Source organism: Geospiza fortis, unplaced genomic scaffold, assembly GCF_000277835.1.
Source record: "Geospiza fortis unplaced genomic scaffold, GeoFor_1.0 scaffold394, whole genome shotgun sequence".
Taxonomy (NCBI): Eukaryota; Metazoa; Chordata; class Aves; order Passeriformes; family Thraupidae; genus Geospiza; species Geospiza fortis.
This window is the reverse complement of record NW_005054509.1, coordinates 483,711-510,076: the sequence shown is the minus strand read 5'-3', so window position 1 is coordinate 510,076 and position 26,366 is coordinate 483,711. Positions and strand designations below refer to the sequence as shown.

The window sequence follows — 26,366 nt, the reverse complement described above, 5'->3', positions numbered from 1 at the left end:
CTCTTCACCCATCTGACATTTAAAGGTGACATCTAGAGGAGCTGCACACACCAGCAAGCCAAGGCATGACTCCAACCAGGTGTGGTGTCCCCCAGCCGCGAGTGAAGCACAGAATCCCAGAATGGTTTGGGCTGGAAGGACCTTAATGTCCATCCAGTGCCACCCCTTCCAAGGGCAGGAACACCTTCCACTGTCCCAGGGTGCTCCAAGCCCTGGGACCCTGCCAGGAATAGGGCAGCCACAACCAAAGGCCATGCTTCCCTTCTCTGCCTTTTAGCAGGACACCACAGATCCTGGCAACTCAACCACTTGACTTGGGCATAGGAAAACTTTTATTTACATGTTAATTAAAAAAATACTTGACAAAAAAGGCATACAGTATTTTATACTAAAAGAATAAAGATTTTTATTAAGCACTGTAAGTTGCATTCAATAGCCTTCAAAGACACCACACCACAATCCATCTACAACCAGCCAAACCCAACAGTAGTTCATTCTTGCACAATCCATGAGTTGGGGCAGAACTCCCTTCAACTTACATTAAGATACCTACTTAGCTCTGGCGGGCAGGGAATGGGGAATTACACCTCATTTCTGATCACTAATGTGTGATGAAGAGCATCAGGAGAATTATATGAAAACGAATATAAAGAAATGATTCTGATTTTGAAGTACATTAAGTTTGGAAACACTAACAAAAACATCAAAATGATACAGGTATATTTGCTTATACTAAATTCTTGATGGGAAAGTTCTCAAGAACAAGCCATTTGTTTCCTGCTACAGAAGGGGGGTACTTTTTTTTTGAAGATCAAAGCGTTTTTTTTTGTTTTTCACAGAATTTCATATTTGCTAATATGAAGGCATAAAACAGCAACAGAGAACAATAATGCATACAGCAATGAGTACACCAGGGTAACGTTGATATTCAAAACGGCTAGATAATTTTTTTTTTTAAGTTTTAGAATAAATGCAACAGAGGTCAATAATCACAAAATTTTAAGGTTAGAGCAAGATCAGTCAATGACTAAACATAGTTAACATCTTTTATAGGACTATTACTGATTATTAGCTTTTTTTGTTTTGCAAATGGGCACAGTACTTGTAAGAATGGAAGAAAGAGGACAATAACATGCATAATATTAACTACACACTTTAAAAATCATGAACCATGCAGAAGTTTAGCTCAAATAGTAGTACTAATGGTCTACGTCTGATTCAAAACCACATAGTTCATTGATCACGGATGCATGGTATTAGTCACAAAAAGTTTCCTAACACATTGTGTTTGTTTTGAAAGGTCGTTTGCATCTTCTATGATTTCAAGTTTATCTCCGTTTAACTCGCTCGTAACGTATGTATGATGTCTATTGAACTCAGCAGAACTGCAGTGTTACTGAGAATTGGTAGTTTCGAGAGTTTGCACATTTTTAACACAAAAGAACCACGGCAACGGTGATGAGATTTCAGAAAGAAAAAACTGTGGTTGTGCCTTTTTCCCCCCATAATCATGAAATCAAAGCCTTAAAGAAAGCTTTATTGTGACACAGTAATGCAAAATCAAATATAATGGCATACATATGGTGCCAAGTACTAAAAATTATAGTTTTAAGCTATATATACTTAAAGACTGCCAAAATTTGTTTTCTTTATATTTCAAAAAACAAAACTACAAGCTTTTGTCATAACCAGTTTAAACTTTATGTATACTTCATTTTAAGTGCGGGAGTCAAATGCTCTTCATTCTTTTTTTTTTTTTTTTTGTTTTATTGTAGCATTTTGACTACAACTGGTTAAAACTAAAAAATGTGTTGTTTAAATCTCTGACATCAAAGAGGGATCCGAATTTCCAAAGTCCTCATTTTTCTCTTACGGAAAGGAAAAAATGTACGTAACTGTAGGCTCTCTTTCTTTCCAGATATTCCTAATCCTGACCCTTCCCAACATCCTTCACCCTCTATAAAAAATAAGTTTACTCTTCTTTTTTTAAGACAGTGGCCTCAAGAGCATCATCTTTATGGCAAACACTGTCTGCATTTAGTGCATTTAAGTGAGGATTCGTATTGCACATTTTAGAGTCATTACTCAAGGCACTTTCAGACTGATTGGAAGCCCTGATGTCTCCTGTATTCCCATTCATCTGGGAAGCTGGTTTTTCCTCAGTCACAACTCCATTTTCAGCCAAGGATCCATCTGAAGACACAAGTGAGGATTTAGATTCCTTGGATTTTGACTTAAGTTCTTTGGCTACTTCTTCTGCTGAAGCAGCGTAAGGAGGTTTGCCCTAGTTGTTAAAAAAAGAAGAGAATTACTGAAGAACCAGTGCTAAAAATGTATATAAATGTACAGTCTGATATAAGGACACTACAACAGGCAGCATGCAGGGCACAGGGTCGTGAGTGAACACCAAATATTAGGCATTGCTGAAAGAAGTGGCCCACAAAATACATGGAGAAGATTTTCGGTGTTCCCCAGAACCTTCTGATGCCCCTGGGGCAATGCTTTAGTTTTAACTTTGCTGTTGCCCTCCTTTCACAACATCAGAGCTACATAAATGTCTGAAACACCAAAACTGAGCATCAATGTTCAGCTGCACTTTGCTCCTTAGTTCATGTGTGCTGTGATTCAGTGGCAGGATTCTGTGTTACTCAAACACAAACACGACTGTTTCCAGCCAGTGTTTGTAGGAGTGCACAAGCACCATGCACTATTCCCTGCACCAAGCTATATGCTTGCAAGATTAGGAAAGGCTTTCATAAAAAAGCATATAGTAAAATTGTACAAGACTGAGTATAGCCATAAAAACCAGACTGATGCAGCATACAATTAGTTAAGTATTTGTAATTAATCTTAGTGTTCCAGAAACATAATAGCCTTTAAACAAACCAAAATAAGCAGGTTAGGCTGCTAAGAAGCAGCACACTGGTCTGTCACATTGTTCACAAAGTCAAGTGCTAAGAAATGGCTTAAGACAGGGATGTCTCAAACAGCAGCAAACAGCTTTGCAGTATAAAAACCTCCACTGTTACCTACTAGAACACCTGCAGTAAGCTGCTGAAGGGTTTTACAGAAGCACTTTGCAGGTGAGTCAGAACTGCTGTTCTCTAGCATTCTCATTATCCAGATAATCACAATTCTCAGTCCCATTGCACAGGTATGGGTGATCACTGTCATCGTGCCTCTTTACAGACATCCTTAAATTCAGCTTTCAAGACATGCTTTAGTTTCTTTCCAGAACAAGAGTGAAAAGTTTCATCTTGGGACAAACCAGAGCAGTGTGGTGTGCTGGATAAATCCAAAGAGATCGTTTTGGTCAGCTTCCCAAGCTGAGGGGAGGAAGTGCCTCTGGCTGAGCCTAGTCTTGCACAAGCACTGCCTCAGTGAGGCAGAGGGGCCACTGGCACCTCCCAGCCTCACCTGGCTCTCACAATCCACTCACTGCATGGGAACTTTCCCAAGTTCTCCCTGCCATGTGCATTTTAAATAATCTTTTTTATCTTCCTATAGAAGAAACATCCTATATGGCCTTGATGACCACAAAATGCAATGAGCTCAGGTCCCTAGAGAATGCCACTTATCTTCTCCAGGCACAATTTTACACACAGGTCCTTGTGATCACAAGTATTTACCATCCAAATTACATATCATTATTAAAAATGCAAATACCCAACCTTGATGGCACTTGTCAAGACCCTGCAGCTATTACCTGAACTATACTCCCATATGTACACCTGTAATAAGCCTGGAGTATTTGGGAGCTCGTTTTCAGGATTTCCTTTATTTCAAAGCTTAAGATACTCATAAATTAGATGCTCTATTATTAACACAGTGGTTTCTCTTCTACTTAAAATGTAAAGTTTCAGATCCACAGGTACATTTGTAGACATATAGTCTGTGTACACAGCAAATTAACAAGGAAGAGAAGTATTTTAATTTTTACAACTGTAAAACAGTAAGTTTTACTGGAAGTTAATAGTTCCTTCATTATCTACTGGAGAACATTCTTTTACTGTCTGACACCTGAAAACACCCCCCTACTCTCAGGTCTCTCTGACAAATGGCATGTCCATATGACGTATTTCTTGTGGAAGTTTTTCCAACTATTTACTACTCATTCATCCAAACTGCATAGCAGCCAGAACCATGGAAAAGGAAGAAAAACAGAACTCTGAAAACAACTGACATCTCATACAGGTCAGCAGTGTGCCTCAGCTATATTTGAAGGATCCATGGAACAGACAGAAGTCATGATCCATGAACACTTTGCAGGATATCACCAGGAAGGAACCTGCATGCTCAGGGGGAAAGGCTGCTCTGCTATTCCCAAGAAGTTTAGAGTGACCTCTTAGATCTGGAGCATGGCAGCAGCAAAGATCCTTCACTGCTACAAACTTTCCTTCATGAGTCTGGACCATGGTCCCGGAAAAAAAATTGGGGAAGAGTGGGGGCAGGAACAGAACTGCTAATTTGTTTCAGCTTTGCATTTCTCCCATTTTCTAAATTTTCTTCTACTCCCATGGCTGGTTAGAGCTGTGTAGGCACAAGATTCATGTCAAAATACATTCTTCCACATCTGTCTTTAGAAGCAAAGTTTGCTTTAAGTGAGCTGTGACACCAGCCTGTCCTGTCACCGCTGTGCGGCTCACAGCTTCCACGGGTCGCCAGAAACACTTGGAGCTGTTAAAGTGCTGCTGGTCTGGAGTCCAGCCCAGCCCAGCCCGTCCCAGAGCGTGCTGCAGTCAGGCACATGGCTTCATTACCTGAATTGCTCCCTGGCTTTTATAACCTCGCCCATAGTACCTTCCACCTCTTCCAAAAGTTCTTATCACCGGAGTGGAGATAACTCCTCTAGGTCGCCTGCAGGGGTGGGGCAAGGGGAGAAAATAAAACACTGATCAGTTTTGTTTACAACTGCTTTACATTTAGTTTTGCCAGACTATATTATTTCCCTAGCTTTACTGTCTAGTGCCTATCATCAACACATTTTCAAAGAGGAAAGACACCTAATTCTGAATTGTAGGGTTCTGCTGCTTGCAACTGTATCAAACCCAACAAACCTTTTGGGTCCAGAACAATAAAATGTCTCTTTCTAGATTTCACTTCAAAAGAAACAATAAATGATATTTTCAAGCTTTGCAGAAACATTTTCCAAGTGTCAAATTATCCTTGTGGCACTTTAAAACCAGAGCTCAAAATACTTTCACCTTACAAAAATAGCAATTTGAACCACACAGAAAGCCATTTCCCCCATTAAGTAACATCTCCCAATGTAAACACATGAGACAGGTTCTGATAAAAGAAAGTAAGGCAGAATTAAAAAGTTGTGTAGGTACAAAATTATCTAAGGAACTGAGGGAATAAATGAGCTTCACCTTTATTTTGCATGTGGCAATTGGTATGTTGGGATGCCTTCCAATGGAGACTCCCAACTTAGACACATTAGGCAGTGGTTTTTAGTGTGATTCAATACAGATTACATCAGATGAAACCAAACTTTCCCATCTTGGTCTGAAGTTGTGCCAGGGAAGGTGGTTTAGATTAGATATATTTGGAAAAATCTGTTCACAGAAAGGGTTGTCAAGCCTTGGTACAGGCTGCCCAGGGCAGTGCTGGAGTCATAATTTTGGAACTGTTCACAAAACACATGGATGTGGCACTTGGGGATATGGCTTAGAGAGGAGCATGGTGGTAGGTACTGGGTTGACAGCTGGACTTGATGATCTCAGAGGTCTTTTCCAACTGCAGCAATTCCAGGATTCAGCTACAACTGCTTTAACTCCATCAGCTGCAGAAACTGAATTTCCCACTCGTTATGTCACAAACTCCTATGTCAATGTTCTAAAAATTCCTTGTTCTCTCTAGCAGAGATACTGGATTGCTCTAGAAGCCTGGGAATGCCCCATGTTTGCTCTGGATGTGCTGCCTAATAGTAGGAGGTGCTGGTGTGACACCTGACCCCACTGGGGCTGGCTGCGTGCTGCTCAGGTCCCTGAGCTGAATGAAGCCCAGGGGAACTGCACTGTGCCCCCCAGTCTCCTCTCATATGCTGTGAATTCCCACACTGGGCAGTAAGAAATCAAATTCTGGGGTTTAGAAGCGACAGCAGAGAATGAACAGAGGAGCTGTGGTTTGCATGTGAGTCCCTCTCACTGTGTTCCCTCCTTGCCAACCCCACTGGCTCTCTTTTTACAAGGTCAAAGTGTGTCCTTCAAGTAGCTGTAAAACTTTTCCCACTCAGAAAATCACACTAAATACACTGATGGATCAAGGCTAATACAAAGCAGCTGGTATAATTTTACACAAGAAGAACAACATCTGAGCTCAGCATTGCGGAGACATGAGGCAATGCAGTGAACAAGCCTGACTCAATCCCCTCTGCTGAAAGAGATAAAAATGGAATACAAGTGTGCAAAACTGGGTCATGAACTAAGACAACCTGCTGTGCTGTTTCCTAGTTCTGACCTTTGGTAGGAAATAACCTCTGCCAACATGGACCTGTTGTTAAAGCACTGGATCTCAGGGAAAGGTTCTTCCCCCAGAGGGTGCTGGCACTGCCCAGACTCCCCAGGAAATGGGGACGGCCTCGAGGCTGCCAGAGCTCCAGAAGCCTTTGGACAGCATTGCCAGGGTGGGATTGTTGGAGTGTCTGTGAAGGGCCAGGGGTTGAACTCCATGATCCTTTCTAACTCAAAATATTTCTATGGTTCTGTCTTTAGGCAGAACCCTTAACATGATCATGTTTTCCTATTGGTTCTGCTTTAGTATCAACTGACCAACAAACAGGTAAGCTGCCTGCAGTCATTTTCCCTCTGGCCTATTCTAGTAACTCTACATGTGACCAATGCCCTATCAGTGCTGATCTGATGGAGACCGGAAGATCTGGCATTGACACTTTTCCTGTCTCTTTGGGGTGACAATCTGCACCAAACCATACTGCCTTAAGACAGTACCTCCAACGAGAAGAAACTTCAGGCATTTTATCTCAAATTGAAATCTACTACTGAAAAATCATATTTCTCTGTCATAAAGGTACTGGCAGGAGTACCTTTCTGGCAGGATCACCCTTTCAGTGATCTGTTCACTTCCCAGATAAGGAGGGTTCTCAGATCCTGGCTACTGATGTTCTGTGTGAATTCAGGTATCTCCCCCTTCAGGAGATGGAGGAACTGCTGTCCTGTACGGATGTAACTGAGCTCTGAGCCCCAGGCTGCGCACAGACCCTGGCTTTGGCAGGACAGCAGCCATCACCTCCCCACACACAGTGCAGATCACTGGGAGAAGCAACCAGCTTCTCTTCATGTATCCTCATGAAAAACAGAACCGATGATCACCCAAGAACCTCATTTCAGTGGTGAAAAAGGTTATTTTGTCCCCTGGTACCCAAGCAAACCTCATTCCTCCCCACCTTTGCTCACTCCCACTCTCTCCAGATGCTGCTCTGGATCAGTGCAGGGCTCCCAAACCTGCCCCCACACCTACCCAGGCACCTGACAGTTGTCTGAAACACCTAAAACAACACTCAATGCTTCTGTTTTGGCAGCTGGATCTCATTCTTGAGAACTGGGCAGTCCTAGCTAAATGAGGTTCCCTCAAAAAATCAGCTCTGCAACCACTGAACCTGCTCAGATTTGTTCCCACAGCTCCTGCCTCTCCCTGGCCCCACAGCAGCTCCAATTCTCCCAGGGCTTCAGATTAACCCAGCTCCTCACTCAGCCCAACACGACATGCATTCCAACAGCTCTGGCTGACTCCAGCATGAAGCTTCATAGTGCACACTGGAGTAAGTTAACAGATAGATGAAATTCATGCGGTGCAGTCTTTCACACTGCTGCTCCCTAGCTCAAGGTGGCAATAAATCCATCAGTTTTACTCCATTCCTAATACAGACAGACACAATACACAGTACTTTAGGTTTGTCTTCTGTAATAGACACAACCTTAAAGAAAGATAAAGAGAGTTCCGTAAGGCACAGAACCAGCAAGCCTATGGAAAAAATACCATCTTAAAAGTAACAAACCAGATATATTTGTAATAAAGTACTTGCTTTTCAGACATGTTGTGCACCTATAACTTCAGCTGTAGTGAAATGAAGTGGAAGAGCTGAAGAAATTAATATTCTTTTAAGCACACTTCCATCATGACTGTAACAGAGAACTATTAAACTCAGAAATGTCCTTCAAGTGTTTTCTGCTTCACAGGATTACATAATGTAGTTATTAAGACTATTATCATGCTTCTTGATAAATGTCCTTCAACGAAAAAGAAAGCTGTTTAATGTAATGCATCTACTGGTTTCATGGAAAAGTCCCAAAGTAATTTCCTCACTCAAAAGCAACCTCTGTGTTTGTGTGTATATATATTTCAGATTGAGTATGAATTTTATTTGCACATAAAAATGCTTATACCTATACAAATAACTGGTGTAAAGCATCTTAAAAGGAATGCCAATGTTTTTCTTGAATATTCAGTGGGTGTAATTCACGCCATGTGTCCTAAAGTGCGTCATATGCAATCTCTACTGCTTCCAACTTCTGTTTTCCCTGCTTCCCCAGCCATTAAATCCCACATGAGCAGCACATTCCCAGGCTGGCACTTACCCTCTGGCTGGTCCTCCCACGGACACCACCTGCAGAGGAAATGGCCCTCTACCCCCTCGTCCACGTCTGCTTCCAGCCCAATGGCCGACTACAGTGCCGGCAATTTCAAGTTTCCCTCCCTGAGAAGGAATAGGTTGGACTCCTGCACATAAAAGCAAAACCAAACTTTGATCTTCACAATCATCACAGTAAAGTTCCAAATGAATGGAAAGCTGGTTTGCCCAGATTTCACCACCCCATTTCCTCTAGGGATACTGTGAGGTTATTGCTCATTTTGCAGTATTCCAGAAGTGTTAGAACTCCAAGAGCCTGTTTCCCCCACCCCTTTTTAAAAATAGATATGAATTCTGAAAAGAAAAATTATCTGACATGAATGCTTCAGTTTCAGTAATTGAAAATATACTTGAGATAGGCCTCAAGAAACCAGGGGAGTTTTACAAGCTGGCTGAAGACTGGTTTTTTTCCTACATTCTTGAAGAAGGAATTCTTGCAGGTTCAAGGCACTTTTTAGCCAACAGCAAGTATCAGCATAAATCACACAGATTATATTGACAATAAAGAATTTACTAGGCTGGATAAGCTGTACTAACACTAAGTTGCTATAAAAATGTAGCATTCAAACAGATCTGGCTTAAAAGGTGTGTTTATCATTTCCCCTCAAAGAAGGCAGCTAAAGTTACAGTTGTCTAAGATGCAACTACAGCTTCTGTTCAAGTTGCTCATGTCTTTATAGTAAATCAGCTCTGGGGCATAACATGTATTTCAAGAAATCCAGGTATGTGAACTGAGCAAGATGTTACTGGTAAGACCATCAGCACCAAAAGGGTTACAAACCACAGCATTTATGCAGCCATAATTAGTCTCCAAATGTTATAGGCTGGGAACTACACTACAGCTTACATCCAGAAGGTTCCTACTTCCCTGTGCAAGTCCTTCAGTTCCAAATGCGATGGTTTGCAGGGCCAGAGTTATCCACACATGAAGCACTAGAGGTATGTTTGCTCTTAGAATAAAAGCTCAGAGGCCAGAAACAACAGCTAAATATGTGGGAAAAATTTACCCTCAACAAGCTTCCATCATCTCACATACAGAAGTAAGCAATGGGTACGCAGGTAGGGAAGTAAATCCCATTCCTGTGTCCACACCAGCACTGATGCCAGCAAAGAAGGGCTCAGCAGTAATACCAAAGAGAGTCATTTCTATGCTAGGTCTTTGCAAAAAGCTCAACTGTCCCCACATTTTGGAAAATCCCTGTTAATACAGAGGCCAGTGGGTTACAGATGCCCTCTTCACCAGTGGGAGCACAGGAGACAGGCTGCCTGCTGGGTTTTGGGCTCTCCTGTGTTTGGAAGAGGTTTCTGGCATCAGGAGGCTGGCACTGGGGGCTTGCGGCAGGGATGGGAGCAGAGCAGACAGCAGCCGGGCAGGCTCTAGAGAGGGAAGCTGAGACAGTTAAGGAGACAGGGAGTCAGTAGGAAAGCCTCAGACCAACCCATACAGTGGAGGAAGCCGTTGCCAGAAGCTCTAAGAAAAGGGGTTTGGGTATAATTACCGCCCTGAAACTTGCTAGTCCTGTTGCTGTCATTGCCAGAGAAGGCTCCGGAGTGTCCTGCCGCTGCCGCCACCCGGAAGGCCCGGTAAGTGCCTGTGGCTACTGTTTCCCCATAAGGGCCTCCAAAGCCATAGACTCCTGTTAGACCCAGGGTAAAGAAAGACAGGGGAAAAGCTGTGAGGGGGCCAGGCAACTGGGAAAGCCCCAGCAGAGAGGTTGCTGCCTCCTTCCACCCTTCCAGAGCCAGGCGGGAGGGCCGCGCTCCCGCGGGCCAGGCTCCTGTAGGCGATACTGCAGCACCGCCGAGGGAGCCCTGGCCAAAGGTATCCTGCTGTCTCAGCCAGCAGGGAGCCTCTGATCCAAAGGGCAGGCCTTGGGGCTTGGAATGGGATTCCAACTTCTATGGCATTGTAAAGGCTTGTGACAATTTTGTGAGCATTGGAAGCTACAGTCATGGCACCCCTGAAATGCCTGTGGCCAGTATCTATACACCTCTGGGCCTTGGTGTGGAGAGATTTTGAGGAAGTGAGCAATTCTAGGATCAGCCTGTAATGTTTATGTCAGTATTTACACTTGAGGGTGCCAATGGTTATAAGACTGCAGCAAAACACAGAGGAGTGGGGAGGGGGAAAGGTTGTCTTCAGCCCTGACAGTTAAACTGTGTCTGATAATTTATAAATGTTTTGAACCAATTTACTGTGCAAATCAAAGTTTTTTCATACTGCCCAGTGTCAATCTATTCCTCTTTTTTCTACTTCTACAATAACAGTAAAAATATTTTGATCTGGCATAGTTACTAAAATCTTGATGAAAATATGTAGCAATACAGCACATTCCATATCACTGGGCTAATAAAAGCAACCCCAAAATACAGTGGCAGGCACATGCCAACACAAGCCAACCACTTGCTTTTCTGTATTTTCCCTATGAAATTGACCAGAGTTGGTAGTTTTGGGAATGTGGAAGGTAAGGTAATGTGTGGCACCACTGTCCCATCACTTACCAGCAAAGCCTCTCCCCCTGCCCTGAGGTGGTGGGACTGGCCCAAAGTGTCGAGGATACATAGAAGCTGGATAGAAAGGCATGGCAGGTGGAGGTGGGAAAGGGAGAGGATGGTTCTGCCTGGAGAAATTTAATCCTTCTAGGATGCTCTGACGCATCTTTTCAACCTTGGCTGCCTGCTCAGCCTAGGAATAAAGAGAAGGTCACAGAGGGACATTAAAATTCTCATTTCAATTGTATAAAGCTACATTTACACAACAAATTCAAAGGAAAACCCAAAATAATACAGAAGTAGAGAGAGAATTATCATCCTAGACCTGAACTACAACCCAGAGTCTGTGCATACAGGCTGAAACGTGCCTGGAGGGTTATAACCCTGAGAAGGGACCACAGCCACCATCAATAGCAAACTTGGGATCAGCTTCCCTCAATTCACAAAAAAAGATGGGATACCATTTCATATATTTCAAAAAGTTAAAAACACAAAAGTTTGGGTTATTCAGCAAACTGTTTCATCAGTTTTCTGGTTTTACAGGTGGATAGTAACTTCGCATGATTTGGATAACACAAAAAAGGCCTTCATTCGTATTTTAAGATGATTGTAAGAAACGTGAAAAGATTTTGAGCTGAGGACCCCAGGAATGACTTTACAATCTGTCAAGTCAGTTAGAAAACACCAATTTTCTTTCACTACAAACCCAGTGCAGTTTAGTCTTTTGGAAAGTCTGACCCAAAAAGGTGGGACTTGAACAAAACAGCGAAACCCACCCATTAGCCATTCCCCTCATATTTGCCTTTTAAAGCAGAGGTGACACGTGGTAAATGACAGGCCAGGCCATGGAACCCTTGTGGACACATGGGACACTCCATCACCCTGCCAGCTACACACCTGACCATCACAGAGGTCGATGAGCGGAACTTTCTCCCGGCTTGCTTTGATGAGCTTGGTCTGGAATAATTTCCCATCAAAATACATCCAGGGACAGCAGTGCTCCCATGGAATCGGCTGTCCGCAGGCGTCGTTGGCAAAAAGAGCCATGTCCACACCACTCATAAAGAGAGCAGACAGCTGGATTCCACGGGGATCCAGATTCTCAATCTGTTTAAAACCAGAGTAAATATAGTAAGATCGAAGTGAGATATAATTCAAAGTTATTCCAATAGTTACATTCTTTTCAAAACTCTTGCAAACAGAGGGATTTTAAAAGATCATCCAGACTTTCAGAGGTTTGAGCAGAAGAATGCACCAGAACCTCACACTTGTGCATGCAGAGCTGCCATCTTCAGAAAAGCTGCTGTCCCATCCACCTGCTCTGGAGACCAGAGATAAACACAAACCCCTATTTTCTCAACACAAAGTGCAGGAAACTATTTCTAAAGACACTTACAGGAAATTAGCACTAGAAAACTTCATTCAAAATTTCATCCCAAATAATTAAGTGCTTCTTAGATGTGTGGCAGAACATCTCAGGAATGAGCTCAACGCAAAATTCCATTTTTCTCCCCATGTAACACATTTCTTTCTCAACTCCTTTATAATGGATTTTCTATTAGTTTGATTCAAGATTTTGCTTTAAGAACACTTTAAGATATCTTAATAATAAAGTAGTGTGTATGCACACAACAGCTTTATTTAGGATGTAGGATAGGGACACTAAGGTAGAACTAAACAGTGAATAATAGGTAGTGGTCAAAGCAAAAAGGATTTGCTTGCAGCAAGTATTTTTAGCTCTAGCATAAGAAAATATCACTACTGGTGTTCTCTGAAATACTTCTCAAAATATCAGCCCTTGCTTGAGAACATTTTCAAGACCTTGGTATTAAATTTTAAAATTAAACTCCATTACCACCTTCCTTATGCATAAGCAACCTTTAAGAGCCCAAAGATTCTCCTGCTCATTTTGCAGATACATGGCTGGGTTCAACCAAATTCAACTGCTCTTTATGTCTGACTTAACAAACTGCTTCCTGTGAAGACAGGAACAACCCTGAGGGAATTACTGCATCTTCCAGCTAACCAACATATCTTATGGAAAGAATCCACATTACTTTTTGTATGATTGAAAAATTAAAAAAAAAATACTACTAAACCAAAATATTATCTGCTATTAGTGGCCTTTTGGTTTGTGTTGGAATGGCAAGAATATTTTCTCTGGGAATTCCTTTCTTAGGTCTCTAAGAACAGTGATTTTCACAGTGGAGTTTCTTCCCCTACGCATCAGATCTTAAGAGAGAAGCGAGACTTTGATGACTCTACAATAGATACCTTTGCCAAAATCTATACCCCTAGATGTCATTTAGGCTGTGGGCTCAACATCCCTGGAAGTGTTCCAGGCCAGGTTGGATGGGGCTTGGAGCAACCTGGGATAGTGGAAAGTGTCCCTGCCCATGTCAGGGAGTGGAATGAGATGGGCCTTATTTAAGGTCTCTCCCAACCCAGTCCAGACTGTGATTTTGATTTATTGTGCTGTGTTTGGAAAATGGACATTGCAGACCACTGCAGCCATCTCTGCAACACTCTAAGCCACTATGACTAATATTTTGGAAAGTCCAGGCTTTTAGTGAGGCACATACAGATCAGCCACTACAGTTAATTCCTGGATCAGTTGGAAACAAATCTCTTAAATTATCCAAGTCCTAGTTAAGAATTACCTTGAGTTCCTGAAGCTGGTCAGGTTCATAGAGCTTTGGAGACAATGCTTGGGCAAGGAAAGCATCGAGTTCCTGGCGGCGCAGAATGCGCACCCCCGGCCACTGTACCATATACCTGCGAGGGAAGCACGGCCTCGTCAGTGCCTTCGGAACGGCTACGGCAGAAACCACCAGGGTACACAGATAGGGACATGGGACAGGAGAGAAACATGCTGTGCCAGTGAAAAGAGGAGCTTTAAGATACCACTTTTTTTGCATACCAAGTAGCCTATAATGAGAAACAGTGTTTTAGTGCTCAAAAGGCAAGATGAAGTTCAATAGAACCAAAGACAAATTTACACTTATCATTCTCAAAAATGGCTTAAATTTTACCATGTTTAAGATGCTTACCTTGGATTCTGAAAGAATTATAAGCTAATTGTCTTAAATAATTACCCCAAATGTAAGTATCTCCCAATTCCTCTGTCAATTTTCAATGTGAAAATTAAATAGTTCAGGATTTTGGAACTTATGACGTTTTCTTTGGAAATCTGGAAGCTTTGTTGTGCAACTTTACCCACAGAACCGTCTGAGGCTCCACAAGTTGTTTATTTTTACTGAGCTGAAGTCTTGAGTACACTAAGGCAAAACTAATTCAAATGATAAAACCTCTTTGCAACACAAGACCTTTTTTATCTTTCCCTCAATCCTTTAGGGACTGAAAAAGAACTACACACATGCTTTTCTACAACCAAACCCCCTCTCCCAGTGAGGTTGCAAATATGAATTAGCACTTTCTAGAGATCCCAGAGTAAAACCCTTCCTCGGTTCTGATGCCCCTGGAGGTGACACTAACCTCAGCACACAGCAGAGCACCATAAGATGAGTGGGCACATTAGTTGGGTTGAGCATTGCTGGTGTGTCTGATCGCATACAGGCCAGGAACGCCCTCATACGTCGGTTCTTGTCTTCCACAGCTTTGCCCAGCCACAGCTTCTTCAGGTTTGGGCAGGTCCACTCCCTGAAGGCAAGGGCCTCCACCAGCTCAGGGGTCTGAGGAGATTTGCCTTTGTAAGCAGCCCATTCCTTAATTATCACCGGTGAAACTGCAGAATGACAACAGCAGAAAGAAATCAGCCTGACAGTATTTCATATTCCAGCATTTATTTCAAACTTCATATGCAAGAGATTTTGATTGAAAAAGTCTCACTTCGAGACTGCAGTAGTGTGCTGGATTACACTGCCAAACAGGTAATTTAAACTCTGCATGAAATACTTTTAATTGTGATCACTTACAAATTAGGTGTATACAGACATGCATACACGAGGAATGTCAAGCTAATATTTTCAAATGAATATACAACATAGAGGAAATACACACATTTTTCTAAAACAAACAGCACAATTTCCCCTGGAAGTGTTCAATGCCAGGGTGGACAGGGCTTGAAGAAACCTGGTCTACTGGAATGTGTTCCTGCCCATAGCGAGGACTGGAAATGGATGGTGTTTAAGGTCCCTTCCAATCTAAACCATTCTGTGATTTTAACTTAAAAGTGCAATTTTCTCCTTAAATATCTGTGTCATATCTGTGTGTGATCATACTGTCACATTTGACAATACTTGTGTATGATCAGAAACCTATTCCAGAGGTGGTCTTTTAAGAACAATACGATCCTAGTGATTTTATTTGAATCATATTTAAACCTGGTATTATTATACTTGTCTGCAGCTGTTCAGCTACCGCAATGGAATGAGATCTCAAATATAGGCAAGTGTGGAGTTCTCCCTAAACATTTTACAAAACGTTACTTTATATTAAGCCTTCCCATTTACTGCACTGCTTTCTATGAAGAGGTTAGTGGTTTTGTGCCTAATCTCCCTCTCATCTGCATCAGCACGAAGACAGTTCACTCTACATTGCTGCTAAATCATCTCCATTCTTCTATTTGAAGACAACCAGAACGGGACACAAGTTCAAGTCAAGGCTGAGACACTATACCTTTGGCCTTGAAGCAACCCGAGCCTGACACAGTTCACAGTGTGCCTGCACCCTTCCAACTTTGAGCCAGTTATGCAGTGTGGAAAGGTTCAAGGAACTTGTTAGTGCAGGTTCAGGTTACAGCCCAGGGGGATTCCCTGAGGGAGCCCAAACCTGCTCATTCTGCTGGAAATCCACTGGATACAGCCTGGGGAATACATCCCACGGGTGCCAGCACAGGCCTGATTGCTACAAAGCAATGGGGCAGCAACCTAATGTTTGATTCTATAGCCAAGGGCAGGCAAACCACAGCAGAGGTGATGGTCAGGATTACAGAGCAAAGCTCCAGAACACCCCAAAGAGCTCTCCTGCTTTTCGTGAATAAACTCAGCCTAGCATTACAGCTACTCTTCACAGAGCTCAGAGCAGTTTTACAAGATCATGCACAGCAATGCAAATAATCACTCTGATATATTTAGTTGGTCACCTCACTATAAAATCATGTTCTATTTTGGTTGCTTCCAGGTTTTATACACCACCACACTCTAAAGATGGGCTCTAACAGCCAGCAGAGCTATCCTGCCCTAGTGCATAGCTCATCTCTCTGGGTTTCTCTCCTTGCTTAGGCCCAGAACACCAAACACAAATAAAAGTATGTCTTTTATGTCTGCTTTCAAACTATAATTGCTTTAGATATCAGAAGCAAAGCTGTACACATCACCAGTGTTTATTTCACTTACACTGAATTCTCTTCTTAAGCTTATAAGAACGGAATGTTTTATGTCTATGTTTTCTACCTTCTGTTTCAACATTCAAATATGGTTCAAATCTTTTAATCTGTGGATGAAAACTTCCATGGCCCTGTGACATGAAGGTCACAGGAAGAATACCTCAGCCTTTTATTCAGCCACATGCTACAAAGGTTACACTAGAGATGCACACTGCCTTCTATGTTGTGTTAAATAATAATATACAAGATCGCTAGAAAGGCTAGAGTGGGAACAGACCTTAAAGCCCACCTTGTTCCATCCCCCACTGTGGCAGGATGACCTATGCTGGGGCCTCACCACTCTCACAAGGAAGAATTTCTTCCCAATATTCCATAATTGCCCTCAGGAAGCAATTCCCCTTGTCCTGCCACTCCAGGCCCTTGTCTGAAGTCCACCTGCAGCTCTCTTGGAGTCCCTTTAGGTACTGGAAAGGGCTCCAATTCTCCCTGAAGCCTGGTCTTCTCCAGGCCAAAGAGTCCTCCCAGAGTGCCTCCACAGCAGAAGTGAAGTCCAGCCCTCAGAACACCCTCATAGCCTTCTCTGGACTTGCTCCTGCAGATCCATGCCCTGTGCTGAGGGTGGGTGCAGGTAACCATGCTTCTTGTGGAAAGGTTTAACATGAAGGTCAATCTAGTGGGCTGGAATAGAGTTTCCTCTCTGAGTGATGGGGATGAGGAATTGCAGCTGAATCCACTAACAAGCAACTCTAGCACTGTCCACTAAAAATTAGCATTTAACATAACAGATGGATCCAGTACTTGTCCATATCCACTAAATTTTCCAGGGCGTTTCTTAAACCTTTGAAAAATCTCCACTGAGACTGCTGCCAAACTCTCTGCATCCTCAGCTGACAGAATCACGTATGGAGACTTCCACTGAGAAATGAGCAGCGCCTACCCTGAAAACTAGATAGACTACTACTAGGATCAGCATGTTCAGCCCCATTACCATGGTGTATATTACACTGTTTTCATACCAAACCTCATCCTACTGCTCATCAGCACGTTTGAATGCTCACTGAGGCCTAAGGCACCACACAATCTATGGACCTCTGCTTTCAACAGTGCCCTCATGACATGCTGAGGCTAATCCAAGCAAAGAGGGTCATCATCAACCTGCACAACAGTAACCTGCTTAATGAACACCTGAGCGCCATTACAGACTCCAAAGGCACCAGCCATAGCACCCCAGCACAGCTCTGGTTGCCCAGCACAGCTCCAGGTTCTGGTCTTACTAATTTACTGTGATTTTTAACCTTACAACCCTTCCTGACAGCACAGCTTGAGCTCAGCACACTTGATTTTGCACAAGGGTTACTGCCCAAGAGACATGGCTTTCCTCTTGGCAGGGCTGGTGCCGGCTGAGTACATCCGCAATGGGAACAGCAGGTCAGCTGGGGCTGGGCTTAAAGGAACAAACCTTGGGATCCAACCAGGAGCTCTGCCAGCTTGTGCAAGCGTGCCTTTTGCCACTGAGCAGAAAGAGCAGATGGTTTCACTACACACATGTATTTATCAGGACATGGAAATAACCTGGTTCAGGGCTTGACAAGCAGAGCAAGGGAGACCCTTGGTTTCCACCCCCTGTGAGGGAAGGGCAGCACAGTCAGCACTGTGCCCTTGGCAGCCAAACATAATAAGGCACTCTGTGAGCCACCATCTCCTGTCCTCTGAGAGCAGAGATGAGGCCGTGTACAGCAAAGGCATCACTTAGCAGACACTGATCACTGAAGAACCCCACTGACTGCTGCTTCTGTTGTTTCTTATTGGCTTTTAAACTTCATACAAAAAATAATAATTTAAAAGTCAAGAAGCCATCCATTTCACGATAGATCCATTATCTTGCCATCTATATATTTAGTAGTAATCCTGATGTGTCAGTTTATTATGCATTTTTCCCAGCTTCCCATAACCCTCATGTACAATATCCTTGCCAATTATTCAGGAGCTATTATTAAGTTGCTAGTGTTTGGCTTGTACAACAAAGATGACAAGATTTTAGATATTAATATTCATTACCTCTCTACATAAATCTTAAGGATCATTTACATTTCTTCAGAAACTAATTTATTGATTCTCTTAACATCTCTTAATTCCTAGATTTTCTTTTAATTGTCTTCATTACTGCATTTCATAACATACTCATTTTTGAGAGCAGCAAAATAATTTAGACACTGGAGGAGAATGAGCATCACCAGTTCATTATAGCCTGGGTGCTCAAAAAAGTTAGAGAAGGCTAATTAGTGCTTCAGACACTGTTCTCTCCTTATGTCTTGCATAGACTGCCCAAGCCTTGTAAGAGAGCCAACCAAAATAAAGGCATTCCTACACCAGAGCCCTTGCACACCCCACACCTGCACAGCAGCCCAAATCCACCTTTACTGGCACTGCCAGCTTTGCAGCGAAGCAAGGAACTTTTGGGCATATGTTCAAATTGGCTTCTGCTTTCTTAAGAGCTTGGTCAGTCCTAAGCTAGAAGTAGGTCAGTAGCTGAATGCATCCTGCAGCAAGATTTGCCAGAGCTCTTGTAACTAAACTAAGTCAGCAGCAGTGTGCTTACCCTCCAGAGGTAGACTCTGGAAAGCAGGATAAATGGAGAGAAAATTGAGATTATATAGGCTTCCCCAGTAGCCTACAGAGAACATTCTAGGTTTATGAGATTAACCTGAAGCAGACCTCCAGCACACCTCCAGCACTCAGCCACTTCACCAAAGACAGCTGTAGTATGCTTTTCAGGACAGAATTCTCATGAGGATACATGATGACTGCAAATAAAATCACTGTTTTAATCCTGAAATGACCTTGTAATCCAAAATATCACCATGTTGTGTGAGTCTTAAGAAGTAAGAAGTTTGTGAGTAGGTGTGCTGAGGTATTACGCAAGCAGTAATACTAAATACTGTAATAATAAATACTGATTCCCACAAAGTAACTGGCAAAGAAAAACAGCTTTTCAAACATCACTGGGAGATTACCATCTTCACTACAAACGTACAAAAACATTCACAATCACAAATGGAAAGAGCAGAGGGAAGGGAATGAACATAAAGTTTACAACTGATAGTTATTTTTATCCTTTTACACATGAAGCCTGTGAATGATGATTTCATACATTCTGAATATCTGATTCTTAAATTTACCATAGTGACAGGAGACTCCCACATTTAAATACTTGTGCTGCTGCTGCCTTGCACTGAATGCTTCAGCATTCCTGTAACCTTTATAAGCTGCTACTGCAAAGTTCAGTCATTTCCTTGTATGCATTCATTATAACAAAAACACCCTAGAATGAGGACTGAAATGACAGTAATTCCCGGAAATTGAAGACTCAAAAAGACAACTTTCAGATTAATGAGAAGATTAACATCCGTATCTCTGAAAAAAATCAAAGGATCTTTTGACAAGGCTGTTTGCAAAAGTCTAGTCTGTCCTCACCCAGGGCTACCTTTGGTTACATTACACCCTGATTTCTGTGGCGTTTAATTAAACTAGGTTTTTATATGCCAGTACCTGAAGGACACATGATACTTGCAAATTTCCCTCAGGTACCTTCAGGGACACATTTGGGAAGCCACGGCAAGTTAACCTGTGCACTTCTGATTTTTGAAAAAAGCAGGCAGATTTGTATGCGTGCAGAGAATAGAAGTTTCCTAAAATCCAGTTCTGCCATACACAGAAATGACATCACAAGCTGACATCGCTCACTGCAGGTCTGGCAGCAGCTTAAGCAGAGGTTCAAAACCAAGCTTCAGAGCTTGCTTAGAAATAGCAACATTTATAGCTCTTAAAATATGATAGGAAATAAAATTTCAAATTAGCAACATCTTTTTCTCTTATCCACAGCATCCAACAGGCACGAAATTCCTCTGGCTTCAGCTACCTTGACAGGATCTTAGCAACAATTTCCATTCACATCATGGTACAAGTGGCTCTGAAACCACAGCAAAGGGAAGAGGAATAAAGCATGGGTTCTGCAGTACGTACATTCTGGTGGAAGTCTGTTCTTTCTAAAAGCAAGCCTTTCAGTTTTCTTTCTGCTTTCTGCCAAACTAAACAGGACTCCGTAAACATACTGACGCACTGGCCTATACAGAAGAGCAGCAGGAGGCAAGTCTTTGTTGGCTTCATCTTCTATAGAAACGGCGATTTTGATTTCACCCTTTGGCATGAAAGAAAGCAGAGAAATATGACATGTTACAGTGAACAAGAAGCATTCAGGTATGCACAGCAACCCATTCCAACCCTAATACACGTCCAGCTGGTCAAGACAAATGTGGATCTCAGGGAAGGATTAGACCAGCCTGTTTCATCTCCTCCAGGTTCTGTTGCTTTCCTCTTGCCCTTCTCCATCACACACATATTTGTCTAGACATGTGAGGATTAACTAAATATTGCTCTTTTAATACAGGCACTTGGAAAAACAGCACATGTGGAAATAGAGCAAAGTGCTTTTAGACAGCCAAAGCACATTTGAAGCTGATCTAGATTTCAGGCAGTTATCTTAAAAAATACTCATGCTGTCTAAAAACACCAGTCTGACTTTTTGCTGCAAGATTTGAAACCCTATTGGGGACTCACTTTAAAAAACAATGCATGAGCACACGTGGACAAAAACCACCTACCTGGGAATTGCTACAATAAGGCTAGGTTTGAATTACTACAATAAGGCTAGGTTTCTACACGTATGTAAAAATTTAACATTTTATACCTTCTAAGAAAAAAAGCTTGAAAGAACCTTCCAACATTTTCTCTCAAAACAGCAACACTGTTTTCTATAACTGCACATCCAAACATGTTAAGATACTCTTGGAAAACGACTGACTGCACTGTCCCCAAAAATCAACCTTTATTTTTAACACTGACAAGAAAACACTCCATTGTGCTACTTTCTCTTAAAAAAAACCCCCTATTTAAACTATCCTAGTAATGAATTCTGAAGGTGACACCTTGAAGTGGTTACATTAGGATATTGTCAGGTTTAACTGGACAACATTACCTTAGATGTAACACTATGTGTCAAAGGTCTCTCCCAAAACAGCAACATAACCTGGAACATGTGTCCATTTCTAAAGAACCCCCATAATTCCACCACAAGGTTCAAGAGTTCTGCACTACAGTCACAGAGACCTCCTGCAGCTCCAGGCTGAGCCAGAGGGGCTGGAAAGGCCCTGGGGGTGCTGGCGGCAGTGGCCGAACAGGAGCCCAGGTGGGTAAGAAGGACCAGGGCACCTTGAGCTGCTCAGCACTGGTGTGGCAGCAGGGCCAGGGCAGTGCCCATCCCCTGTGCTGGGATCAGTTTTGAGCCCCTCACAAGAAGAAAGAGCTTGAGGGGCTGGAGTGTGTCCAGAGAAGGGAACGGAGCTGGGGAAGGGGCTCAGCCTCGGGAGGGACCTTCTTGCTCTGCACAACTCCCTGACAGGAGAGCAGAGCCAGTGGTGGTCAGGCTCTGCTTCCAGGACAAAGGAAGTAGCTTCAGGTGGCAGCAGCGGAGTCCCCATCCATGTAGGGATTTAAAAGCCACGTAGATGCAGCATGTGGGAGCATGGTTCAGTGGTGGCCTTAGCAGTGCTGGGTTAACAGTTTATCTTGAAGATCAAGATAATCTTACTCAATGATCTTGAAGATCTTTTCTAACCTAAATGATTCTGTGATTAAACATCAAGTAGCGTTTAAACATGCTAAGAATATTTGGCTATGCAAAGTGTGAAACAGAACTGGCATCAATGGTCATCACAGACCTTTTGATTCTTCTTCACTTCTCTTTGACAAAAAAGTGTAAGAACGCGACAGCAACACGAGCTATGGTATAAACAAACAAATGGGAAATAGGAAATCCAAACTTCAACCCTGATGCAGTAACTTTTAGTTTGATGGATTTCAGATCTGCCTGTGGCCCTTATTGTCCTGAAGAGGATTTTTAAGGTGAATAAAAGTTAACGGGCATAGGGACAGTGCCATTTTGCTAGCTGCTGATACAAAAGGGATTTCTTAGAGCTGTTGTGTTTCTCTGGGGGCCAGCTACCAGTAATGGAAGGGATCAGACTGGGAGAGAAAACAATCTCAGTACTTTTGAACACTGAAAATAAAGAAGACTTGGCAGAGACACCAAAGCACATATGCAGGAATTTTTACACGGAAATGGACTCTGCATAAACACATGCACACAGACATATACACCCGTGCATAGAGATACATACAAATAACTGCAAATAGTTGGGAAAATATAATTAATTTTGTAAATAAACACTTCTTATTATAGCCATCTCATATTTACTCGAACAATGTACCGTAGCAGTGCTTAGAAAACATGGGGGAAACAGGTTCAAACAACTAAAAAGTGACCAGAAGTTAGAGCATTAAAAAGGATGTAAAAATCTGATACTCTAGCCAGAAATGCCAGGGCAATTATCTTCACAGAATCATTTTCTCACAGTACCTCATTTTAAAATGTCATACCTTGGTTAGGACATGAAAGATGTAGGGATACATTAACCCCTTCTTGTGCCTGTGCTCTGCCACTCGTAATACTTCAGGTGCTACCGGAGGTAATGGAGGGGTGGTAATATCCATGTGGTTTCTGGTGGGCATAGACAACAGGCATGGGATTTGTGGATTACTGGTTTGATTCCCTTTGACATCAGCTGCCTGACTTCCTGAAGAAGCACTAGAGGAACCTTCTGCCTGTAACAGAACATACAAAATAAAGTGCTTTGGATGTGTCCAGAAACATAACAGGAGATCAACCAAGAGAAACAGCAAACTTCCTCCCTCATCCCTAATGAAAATAGTACATCTTCACATCACACTGTCGCAGTGTGCAGAATATATTATCCAAAGCTGGCTGCAAGGTTTTCAGGAAACCTTCAGCCATTGTTTGCTAGTAGAACCAAATTACTAAGAAAATAAATATTATTATAAAGTTTTAAATTATTAACAGCAGCAAAAATTACTGTTTTCTAAAAATTTTAACTGTCTAATGCAGAATGGACTCCCAACTCCATGTGTTAACTGAGAGTCACATAGTCTGTAATTTATCTAGACTTCCATAAACATAGCCCTTCTCAGCTTGCAATTCCACTCAAAACAGGGGAAATTACATGGTTCAATTAAATAACATGTAAAATACATAGTGTCCGAACTCAAAACCTGGTAAATGCTGTTGGTTTTTTTGGCTGTTTGGGTTTTTTTTAACATAAAAGCTCTTTGTCTGAGAAGACTGTACGAGAAAATGCTGAAGTTTTCTGACTGGAAAACTAAAGTGGCATTCGATTCCAGTTCTAGAAATGCAGTTCATAAACTTATGGGAGAAATATGATGCATAAAAATATACTGTAAACCTTCCAACCTTCATGTTGATTTCTCACAGATACAACAAAAAAATTTGCAGTTCATTCCTGAAAATTCTGGTCTTCAAAACCAAAAGCTGGTTTTAGCTTAAGAGTTCATATTAGCTTCACGACTATCAATTATCATAGCAACAGTAAAAACTTTTGAGAGCAAAATTTCATCACTTGATGATACATCATGTATGAGCATTTTCATGATATCAGTAAAGAAGTTCACATGCTTCCTAAGACTTGAAAAGCAAGGCTGAAATGGAAATGGCCAAAGCATGAAATCCCACAGAACATGTAACATAAAAAATAGGCCCAAACAAACTCGGGTGGTTCTCCTCAGACCCACGAAAAATTCAAACCTAAATCAAACAATAAAAAAACCCCACACAACTTCCAAAAGTCTTCTACAGAAAAGTGTAGGTAGTAAACACAGGCTCCAGCAAAATAGCAAAATATCAAAGGGCAACCTTCTTTTCAGATGTGTTTTAATCACAAAATCAAAGAGGATGTTACTGAAAGATTGCATTTTAGTTGATAATACAGACTTCATTTGAGTTATAAAAATGAAAATATATAGATCAATTGGTTAAAACCTGTAAACCAGAACATTTCCAAAACAATATGCTGAATAACAAATGCTTTTACATCACAGCTTTATTAAATCTGTGTTATAGTATCAAATATATCTATGTCAGGTTAAAGAATTTTTCCCTGTCTTCTACAACCCCACCAAGTCTAAGTCAGCAATACTGAACCACAATGAGAAGTTCACAGAACTATCAGTTACTGGGGGCACACAGGGAAGAAAACAAAACCCTCACATGACAGCAATGCTTTCCCTGACTACATTACCCAGGCTCTTTCTGCATCTGCTCCAGCAATATTCCAACACCTAAGCTGAGGAAACACCACAGTTAAGGGGTGATTATTTTCTTTAGAAATATGCATCCAGCCAAATGAGATGAGCTTATCTCTGTCATGTAGAATTCACACTGTGAGATAACTGTTTTTTGACATTTAAGTCAAATGAAAGGAGTGTCAACACTGCTGCTACCTTGCCTGACCCATGCTGGATTTTCAGCACTTCAGAAAATCACATAGCTCACTCACTTGAAATCTTCATAGAATCACAGACTGGAAGGGACCTTTGAGACCATCTTGTTCCAACCCTGCCATGGCCAGGAACACCTTCCACTATCTCAGGTTGCTCTGTGCCCCGTCCAACCCGGCCTTGGACAATTCCAGGGATGGGGCAGTTTCTCTGGGCAACTTCTTAAGGAAGTACTACCTCTTTTCTCAATCATTAATGTTTCACCTCTCTACCTGTGGTGCTTCACCTCTCCAGGAAATGAGTTCATTTACAAAATGTACTCACAATCCTTCCTTTTGTGCTCAAAAGACACTTCTGCCTTCTCCAGCTACTGAGGGCTGACAAAGTGGTTTGATAATCAAAAACAAACAGGCAAGTAAAGCTCAGGAGCATTACTACATTGAACTGTATACATTTAAGTCAGCCTGTTCATACATCTCCTGGAAAGTTTAGCGAGTGCTCGTTCATCTCTGGCTCAGTGTAGGGACTGTCTCTGTGAAAGGATGCTTGGGGCTGGGAGACCCACAGGGCTGCACACAGGGCCCAGTCCAGCAAAGAAAGGAATGTAATAGGTCAAATTAGCATTTGCATACAGTGACTAATCCCAGGCAGACACAGTTACAGGCACGGTCTGCAGAAATAATAACTGCTGATGGATGAAATCATCCACTTGATATTTTAAGCACAAAAGCCCAAGTTTACTGGAATTCCTATGCCAAAAGTACAGGGAAAATGTTCTGCTTGCTCACAGTGTAACTAACTCAAGATCAGGGTTTTTTGACAGAGTTAATAGTTGGTGTACAGCTCTACCATTAAGACACAGATATTAAGTGCAAATGCTCTGAACGTCCTTTCCAAACACAGATCAAACTTGGAATACAGATCATTATGTTCTTGATTTGAACATGGTTTGAAATCGCAAATTTAATAATGATAAATCTTTATCAAGGGCTATCTAGCCCATCTTTACTGAGTTAAACAGCAACACTAACTGGCTCCATGGAGCTGCTTTACAAGTATTATGTGAAATTCCTACTATGCATTATAAAGGACTTTTAACTCCTCAGCTGAGTCCTAATGCACCTGCAGTGCCTGTGGCTAACACTGACGGTGTCAGAGCTCTGCTTACTCCACTGTGGGTTACAGGATATGGACTCTGACTCCGTGGACACTCAGACTGTCACGCTCCTTCCTAAAATTCCAACATGCACTACTGGAAGCCCAGAAAGCAACATCTGAGGGTGAGGTTGTTGGCTAAGGGCCAAACAAAAGTAATTGATTTGTTCCTGGTTTGTATCTAGTATTTTCTAAAACATCGTATTTCATGTTTGTATTTATGTATATGCTACAATGTCCTTGGAAAACTTCCTCCTGTATTCCAAAGTTGCTGTTTCGTAACTAACAAAGTGT

At 42.1% G+C, this 26,366-nt stretch overlaps 1 protein-coding gene across 4 annotated transcripts in view; it reads right to left on the bottom strand.

Annotated features, from left to right (window-relative positions):
* Positions 1-314: 314 nt before the first annotated feature.
* The window catches only part of FAM120A (family with sequence similarity 120A), a 42,003-nt gene continuing 15,951 nt past the window's right edge, over positions 315-26,366 (bottom strand). For 2 of the 4 annotated variants that reach the window (XM_005428856.1, XM_031063505.1), the window contains 10 exons: positions 22,986-23,210; positions 20,514-20,688; positions 14,639-14,888; positions 13,804-13,918; positions 12,041-12,250; positions 11,153-11,336; positions 10,150-10,287; positions 8,598-8,739; positions 4,761-4,857; positions 315-2,284 (listed from right to left, as the gene is read on the bottom strand). In XM_005428856.1, the coding sequence (XP_005428913.1) occupies positions 1,973-2,284; positions 4,761-4,857; positions 8,598-8,739; positions 10,150-10,287; positions 11,153-11,336; positions 12,041-12,250; positions 13,804-13,918; positions 14,639-14,888; positions 20,514-20,688; positions 22,986-23,210 (1,848 nt within the window). In that variant the 3' untranslated portion in view covers positions 315-1,972. Of the gene's footprint in view, positions 2,285-4,760; positions 4,858-8,597; positions 8,740-8,864; positions 10,288-11,152; positions 11,337-12,040; positions 12,251-13,803; positions 13,919-14,638; positions 14,889-20,513; positions 20,689-22,985; positions 23,211-26,366 lie in introns of those variants that run through there. The other 2 variants (XM_031063504.1, XM_031063506.1) reach the window with 2 other exon arrangements.